The following is an 8,940-nucleotide window of genomic DNA, read 5'->3' as shown; positions in this document are numbered from 1 at the left end:
GGAGAACATGCAAGCGTATTTTTTGTAAATCGATTTTTTATTTTTTTTAATCGATTAAGAATCGTTACAAATACGAATCACGATTAATTGGGAAAACATTTTTGGACACCCCTACTAAACAGCCTGCGTAAACCAGGGGGTTCTAGTTCTTGATTGGGAAACTATTTTGCATGTTATTCGTGTAGTTCCCGTTTTGCTTTTTCTTTAGTTAGTCATTGTTGAAGAAAGATTAAATCTTGCCTACCTCAGAATCAGAATTGTTTATTTAATGAAAGCTGCACTTTATTTGTTTTGGCCGTCACATGCAATCACTATGTGAGACAAGAATACACTTATTTCATCTAATTTCTCTAATTTCTATCATTTACAGTACATGCTGTGACCTGCATATTAAACAAGCTATAGCGACATTGTTATTGTAAGAGTTAACACAGAGGAACTGCTTTTCTGGCATAGTGACATCGCCTTGCTTATACTACACTGCTCCTCCGACTACTAGGTAGTAAGCTACTAGCTAGAAGCTAGCTTGAGCTGCCATAAAATAGAGGAGCTTGAGCTGCTCCTGCTGCTGCTTTATTGTCTTTCAGTTTGTAGTAGGTAATTCTGGATTATAAATCATTCTTTGCATCTGTATAGTAGAAGGTTGGGCACCAAGATGAGAAGTTGGTCGACTAGGGAAATTCACACGCTACCAGTTTGGTACTATATGGCTCTCAACAAATGGAACGTAACATAAGACAATCGCAACATCGCTAGGAAGCATTTTTTATTTGGGGATTGAGGATTATTCTAAATTTTGCAGCTCACCAGTGCTGAAAGTTAAAACATCCCATCAGCAGGCATCACAGGGAGAGCAGTCACTGTTTTATGTTTTTATTTGAAACTAATGAAATAATGCTTCATGATATCATTGTCACGATATCCTCCATTAGTGGTAGCAAACACACGAAGTGTTCTCTATGTTGTTGACAGAAGTAGCGTTAATTGCTCTCTGAAATCAATGCGCCCAGGAAATAAGTTACGGTATTGCTTGAAATGACCAAAATACCTTAAATATTACATGATATCATGAATGTGTTTGTTACCATATTACATACTGTACGTATTTACAGCATGTTTATAAAACTGTGTCAGAGGTTTTTTGATGGCTTTTAGAATGTTCTATAGGCGGAATAGATTGTATCCCCATTACCTGCCTTGTTAGCCGCCTCAAACTGACAGATTTTTACTATTTAGAACTCACAAAAAAGGGAAAGACGTATATTTTTGTCTCATATAGGGATTCTGGATGATGGGCAATATTCCCAAAAAGGGCTATTTTTCTTTTAAGGGGAACTGCACTTTTTTTTGGAATTTTGCCCATCGTTCACAATCATTATGAAAGACAAGAACGGATGTTTTTTTTATTTTTTTAATGTATTTTAACTCATAAATAAACGTAAATAAAAGTCTGCTTATAATGGAAACAATGGGTGGTCCTCTAATCCGCCCATAAACCCCAATAAATTACCATCCACAAACCGCCAACAATACTCAATTTACATATTGTGACTTGAATATTAACCAAGTATTAGGGGTATTGTTATTATAAGCGCTAACACAGTCACACTTTTTAAAGCAGCGCTGTGATCACTAGCTTGTGTGGCTATGTTGATATCGTCGGCTGGTGAGCTGCTTCCTCGCCTCGGTGCTCGTAAAAGTTTCTTCTAGATTATACATCATGCCTCTCACCTTGATATTAGTAGGATGAGGATATAATGGGACAAGTTGGTACACTTTGACAGCCTATTTAGACCCAGGTAAGGCGAGAAAGACATGAAAAGACGCTTGGTTCCACCGCCCTTCTCTTCGTGAGAATTATGAGTCATTCTTCATCTAAATATGAATGTAACAAGATTGTATCAGTTGGCAGCCCAGTAAAAGCAGACATTGTACAGTAAGTGATGTTTTATTATGTTTGTTGGCTGTAATCAAGTCTGCAGTGAGTAGTAATCAGTGATGATGTTGAAGAAAAAAAGTGAACGTTGTGATGAGTTTTTGAAATGAATGTGCCACGTATGCTTTAAATGAGCAAAATATGTAAATGTTACATGTTATTATAAATGTGCCCATTACTACATTACATATATTTACAGCATGTATATAAAATCTTAATGGAGTTCTTTGGATGTTTTTTTAAGAGCTTTATCGGCAGAATAGAGTGACTCCCATAGGCTCCGTTGTAAGCTGACTTTTGATTGCATTTATTTACTATTTAGAATGCAAGAAATAAAGAAAAACATATGTGTTCTTGTCTTACATAAGGATTGTGAATTACAGGCAAAATTCTAAAAAAAAAGTGCAGTTCCCTTTTAAGAAACTGCAATAGCTAAGCTAAATAACTCATTATAATACTAAAATATATGCATACTTAAAATGAGCTACAGAAATTGTATATCTTAGAATTTGTAATTTATATTGTTTGGAAAGGGTCATACGAATGTTTGCTGTATGCATGTGTTAATCGATGTTCGAAGAATTCCCAAAAACTTCCCACAGATTCCATGGTAATTGCTAACAATAAAAGTGATTTGATGGAAAAGTAGGATTTGTATGCTGAGTGTTGGTCAAAAGTCAAGGTTCACAGCAATACAATCTCCAAATTAATTAAAAAAAAAAAATCATCCATATAGTGTTTATTTACTATTGAACAAAGACCCACTTCTCCTTTGTGAATGTATGTTTCAGTCCCTCCAGAAATCGCGATCGCGCTAATTCATTCAAATTTAACTAATTGCAGCAAATTATTTACAGCCTCGCAACTTTGTTCAATGCCTGCAACTTCCCGCACATGTTGGCTAATCAGCAACATTTTCGCCATTTGAATTTGCCTCTAACTAGAATAATAGAATATAGAACACTTTATTGGCATCAAGCATGAGAGTATGACAACAATAAAGGTGGCTACTGTGTTAGTTAGGTGCAGTTGAAATACAATATAAACAATAAATAAAATGTTAAAAATAAATACCTAAATACAAGTACAAACAGCTCTGCCGAGGCAGCGAGATCGAACAATGTCCTATAGGGAGGGCAGAGGGCAGCCGATAATCTTCTCCGCTGCAATTAATTATTCTTATAGCCAGACCTGTGTGTTTGTGACCGTACCGTGACCACCTCTGAGGAAAGCAACAGTTGTAGTCGAAACCGTTAGGTACGGAAATAAACACACAGGTCTGGCTATAAGAATAACAAATTGCATAACTTTTTGAAGACCTAAGTAAAGTGAAGTGAATTATATTTATATAGCGCTTTTTCTCTAGTGACTCAAAGCGCTTTACATAGTGAAACCCAATATCTATGTTACATTTAAACCAGTGTGGGTGGCACCGGGAGCAGGTGGGTAAAGTGTCTTGCCCAAGGACACAACGGCAGTGACTAGGATGGCGGAAGCGGGGATCGAACCTGGAACCCTCAAGTTGCTGGCACGGCCACTCTACCAACCGAGCTATACCGCCCCTAATAAACCTCTTGGGAATCTTCTCCGCTGTCCTGGGCACCCTCCGTGTTTTTGTATTGTTGGTATTGGTATTGGTATTGTTGGTAGTTTTTAAATGATGCATTTTCAAAGTGATTTAAGGGCAGAATGGATTGCTCCCATTAGCTGCATTGCTAGCCACCTAGAACGAAACGATTATTACAAGTTACAATGAAAAAAATAACCTTTTTGTCGTCTTGTCTCTCATAAGGATTGTGAACACAAAATTCCCCCCCAAAAGTGCAGTTCTTCTTTAAAGTGCAATATTTTCCCCAGTTGGAAATACTAGGTTGGGTGTTTTTTCCAACAAATTGGGCATATTTGCTTGTTCGTGCTTACTCGTTTGAAACCAAATTATTCTCACACAAGACTTTTGGCTTTACAACCTAATAATTTTTATCCAAATTTGTGTTACCTTGCCAGTGCTTCTCACTAGCAAGTTGCCTCGAGCGAGGCTCTCTGTCCTTGCAGCTGTGTGTGTAAGCTCGCTGTCCCGCCTACACCCACGGAGACAAAGATTGTGGAGGACTGAAAATAGGCCCTTTTTACCAGAAGTTCATCAACTTTAGGCTCCTGTAGACCTGTGAGTTTTGCCTTTCCTCTGAATTTCACAGTTCAGGTAGTTTATACAAATCCGGTTGATGACGTAAAGTATATTCCTACTTTGATGCCAATATTAGGTTTGATTTCTTTCTCTAAAGTGTAAGTAAATAAAATAAAAGCTGTAAAATAAATAAATGATAAATGAGTTATACTTGTATAGCGCTTTTCTACCTTCAAGGTACTCAAAGCGCTTTGACAGTATTTCCACATTCACCCATTCACACACACATTAACACGCTGATGGCGGGAGCTGCCATGCAAGGCGCTAACCAGCAGCCATCAGGAGCAAGGGTGATGTGTCTTGCCCAAGGACACAACGGACGTGACTAGGATGGTAGAAGGTGGGGATTGAACCCCAGTAACCAGCAACCCTCCGATTGCTGGCACGGCCACTCTACCAACTTCGACACGCCGCAAAGTGTACCGAATTTTACATAAAAAGTCAGGATAATGTCCAGTGTCCACCAGTCAGAAAGTCGTCCCTTCAGTAAATAATTAATTCATGGGCGTCAAACGATTTCTTATGGTCCATTTTAATGGTGACAACATGAACACATTTAGCGTTACCTTGTTATTATTAGCCTTTGGTTTACTCTGATTGAGGTTGATAGCAAAAATGTTGTCACTTATTCCCACGCTCTGTCTCCCCGCTTGTATGTGATAACCAGGAAGCACAGTGTGGGGAGCATATCTAGCGCACTGTTTTTGTTTATTGTGGGAAGCTGGGGGATTCTCGCAGACACAAATACGTAACTACATGTTACCAAACAAGCCAAAAGTTGCCTATAATAGTGTTTTACATAGCCTCATCACACACAACTCTGGTGTTTTCAATGACGGCTAAATAAATTGGAAAAGTGAACGTTTAGTGAAGCAAAACTACATAAATATGCAAAACATATTATTTTTACAATAAAATACTTGTGGCAGCGGTTCTGGTGGTTAGGGACCTGTGGTGTAGCCTACATAAAGTGTTAAGTTGAATTAAGGTTTTCCTATATTCCCTGAAGGTAACATGGCAGCAAAAAGGATAGGGTGTGTCCCCTATTCTTTTTGCCAAGATGTCTGTCATGACACCACACCCCTCTCAGTTGATGAACTGTGCCCAACGCGAAATTTAGGTCAGAAGTCTGATTTTGGAAAAAAGGTTTAAATCTGAAAAAAACGGATGCTCAAATATCAATATCTATAAATGTGAAAAACGTAAATAAATTAATTGTTCAAAGGAATTACAAGAGTGAATCCTAATTTTGTTGATAATAAAAGCCTATTATAACGTTCAACCTGAATTTTTTTAAAATTTAATTTTATTTCAAATTCACTGATGTATTTTTCAAAATTCAACATCACGACTTGATTTTCCTGTGACAAACTTAAAGTTTTCAAGTGCAAAACTTTTGACCCTAATTTACCTCAATAATATTGAGGCATTTTGCTCATGTTTATCAGTGAATTGATTGATTTAAGTAGAAATTTTAAAATCTTGTATGTCACATGTGAATAAAACTCAAAAGGTAACAACAAATCTTACACAACTTGTTGATTATTGTTTTTTTGTTTTTTAGAATACCATGTAATATCTACTTTCAAGAGGAACCCTCTCGAACAGGCATTCCGTCGGCCCAATGTTAATCTCACGACCAATCACCTAATCAATCAGTACTGGATTGCTGTGAGCCACAAAGCTCCAGCTTTTCTGTACGACGTGTACCTCAGGCTCATTGGACAAGAACCCAGGTAACCTTGCAAAGCATCGCCGTGCCGGGCTTACCGGCCGCCTCCTCTGCTACTTAACTCCTGTCGCTTCTGCATTCTTTTTCTTGTGCTACTTGCAATGATTGCTTTCTCGTCGAGCTTTCAAAACATCTCAGTTTGGCCTGAATCAGTTAAGTAAAGAGGCTTAATTGAAGATGCCTTTAGTAAACCCAACCCAGGCAGACATGCTTTTTAACCCCCTTGCTTAGCTGCTAATTTGTTGAAACATTTACATTCACGTGTCTGGATCCCATCTGTTTTTTATTTGAAATCACCTGGTCTTAAAATATTTATGGCATGATGATTTTAACAGGCTAGCAGTGTTCATGGCATGACACTCTTAATAAGCAATAGGGGAGGGATCACATACTGTTTATCTGTCTCCTCCTTGTTTGTCTTTTATTGTCCTACAGAAAACTGTATAAACCCAATCTTAAAGACCAATCCCTTAGAGCAGGCTTTCAGAAGGCCCAATGTCAATCTGCGCTCCAACCCTTGTACTAATAAGTACTGGACAACTGTCAGCCACACACTGCCAGCCAGCTCTGGTAAATGACTGCTATCTCGGGCTCTCGGGCCAAAAGCCTCAGTAAAGTTGTCTTTGTCCACATGGCCCAACCCGGGCTCTCACTTAACGCACCTCACATATGTAGTCAGCTGTACTCCGCTTGTTATTTGTCAGGTATTTCTACCTTTCATATGTTGCAGGCTTCAAATTTAACCCACTCAATGTCATTATTGGTACACTTTGTGTTGAACTGAAGCCAAAGCAGAACAAAAAACATTCTGCCAACACTTAATGAGCACAATAACTTTTGTAAGTCTGTGCTTTTTTTGTAATTTGCCTATTATCCACAATCTATATGTGAGACAAGACCATGTGTTTTCCTTTTCTATGTGTTCTAGAGAGTGAAAAACTGCTAGCACGAGGTGGCTAACAATGTAGGTAATGGAGATTAATGTATTTCACTTACCGGTATACATCTTTCTTAAAAACATCCCAAACATGCCAACAAAGCATCAGGCCACTACCGAGAGATAATTTTGCTACTGGCGCTGCTGCAGCTGTATCGCCCTTGAGTTATTTGAGTTATGAAAAGTTAATATAAAATTATATGTAGGGATGGGTACCGATATCGCTACTTTGTTGGCACCGACCGAATCCCGCCGGTCCTGCCAGGCACCGATTCACGTAAAATCAAACGGTGCCATGTTTGAGTACCTGAGTTGCACGTGACGTCACGCACGGTTGCTGACTCACTTCGGCACTTGCCGATCACTCCAGCAAAATGACAGCGGAGTCAGCCAAACTACCTCTTGATAATGTTGCAATTTTAATGCCAACAAAAATGTACTCAAAAAAGCCAACAGGAGTTTAAATAAAGGGGAACTGTACTTTTTGGGGGAATTTTGCCTATCGTCCACAATCCTTATGAGAGACAAAAACACATACAGTATGTTTGGGATTTTTGGCATTCTAATTTGTAATAATCTGCCCATTCTAGGTGGCTAGCAATACAGCTAATGGGAGCAATTAATTTTGCCTTTAAATCGCTCTAAAAAATGCTGGCCGGGGACGTTTTATTTTTTCAGTTGATTTTGGTTATGCACTCGATTTCTGTCAGTATAGCGACTCCAAGCACTACATTTACACCGTGACCAAGTCACGCCGGTCTTGACTCTCTCAGTCCCCATCTGCTCATCAGATGTTTCACCCTCTCTTCTTGCCCGCTCAGCCTCTAAAACAGGGGTGGGCAATTAATTTTTACCGGGGGCCGCATGAGCAACCCGAGCACTGCTGGAGGGCCACACTGACAATATTTCAATTAAATTTTGCTCAAATTATTTTTGATATACCGTAAGATAAATAATAATAATAATAATATTTTCATTTAACCTAACTTATCTTTATACAAAAGCAGAAGGGTTTTGATGGTTTTATTTTTAACACTTTCTTACACAACACTTCCTGATGTATATTACAATGCAAAAATTTAAATTTCTGTCATTTTACCCTGCATCCTCTTTGCTGTGAACGTAGCACGCCTGTACGGTGATTGGCGAAGAAGGAGGAAGCGTTGCTGTTGTGGAAATGAGGAGTGAGGATAGACGTGCGTGTCGAAAGAACGAGATAAGTTGAGCTGTGTTAGTAAAGGTTGCTCAATAAAAGTTTAAAAAGAGCATCAGACTTGGTGTGCACTTCTTCTGGACGCTACAATTGGTGTCAGAAGTGGGATGAAATGCCTCCCAGTTCGCCTTGCCATCAAACCTGGGAGTCTTCATTGAGGGCGGAATTCTTCCATGCCAAGCAGCGTGCGCTGCACCTGTAAACGCTGCCTCTGTCCTTCCTGCCTCTCTCTCTCTCTTTGCGGCGAGCTCCTCACGTCCTGGATTCACACAGACATCTGCAGTGCTACCGGCACCATAAGTCCCCACTCAATGTCCTTTCCCTCCCGTTCCATCTTGACAAAGTCGCCAGGAAACATCGTGGCACATACCTCCCGATGACATAGCAGGCTGAGCACACCAGCAGCGACAGTATGTCCAAAATTTACTTCTGACACCAATTGTAGCGTCCAAAAGAAGTGCACACCAAGTCTGACGCTCTTTTTAAACTTTTATTGAGCAACCTATACTAACACAGCTCAACTTATCTCGTTCCTTCCACACGCACGTCTATCCTCACTCCTTCCGCAACTCAAGAACACAACATCAACTTCAGCAGGTCGTTACACTATATTCTTTAAACACAGCAACCTGTGTACCATAAATTAAGCACACAGCTTTACCTTTAATTTCTGTAAAGAAATACTTGGCAGTCCATGTCTTGTTGAAAACACACCATTCGTCATCAACTTTTCTCTTTTTAGCGTCTCGGGGATAACCGGGCATCACTTGTTGCTGTGCGCCTTCACTAACAGGACATACGCCCATTAATAACACTTTTCAAAATAAAAGCAGCACAGTTGTATTGCACGCACGACATCGATGTTTTTTTACATTTATTTTGTAATTTGTGATTGCCGCTGCGCGCACGAGCATACGTCCACACGGAAGTAATACAA

The 8,940-nt window shown here is 39.4% G+C and overlaps 1 protein-coding gene across 2 annotated transcripts in view; it reads left to right on the top strand.

The window, feature by feature from the left end:
- The window catches only part of far1 (fatty acyl CoA reductase 1), a 66,373-nt gene that overhangs the window by 45,863 nt on the left and 11,570 nt on the right, over positions 1 to 8,940 (top strand). For both annotated transcript variants that reach the window (XM_062042524.1, XM_062042523.1), the window contains exon 10: positions 5,686 to 5,857. In XM_062042524.1, the coding sequence (XP_061898508.1) occupies positions 5,686 to 5,857 (172 nt within the window). The remainder of the gene's footprint in view (positions 1 to 5,685; positions 5,858 to 8,940) is intronic.

Source organism: Entelurus aequoreus, linkage group LG03 (genome assembly GCF_033978785.1).
Source record: "Entelurus aequoreus isolate RoL-2023_Sb linkage group LG03, RoL_Eaeq_v1.1, whole genome shotgun sequence".
Lineage (NCBI taxonomy): Eukaryota > Metazoa > Chordata > Actinopteri > Syngnathiformes > Syngnathidae > Entelurus > Entelurus aequoreus.
The sequence above is the reverse complement of the archived record's forward strand: the minus strand, read 5'-3'. Positions and strand labels throughout refer to the sequence as shown.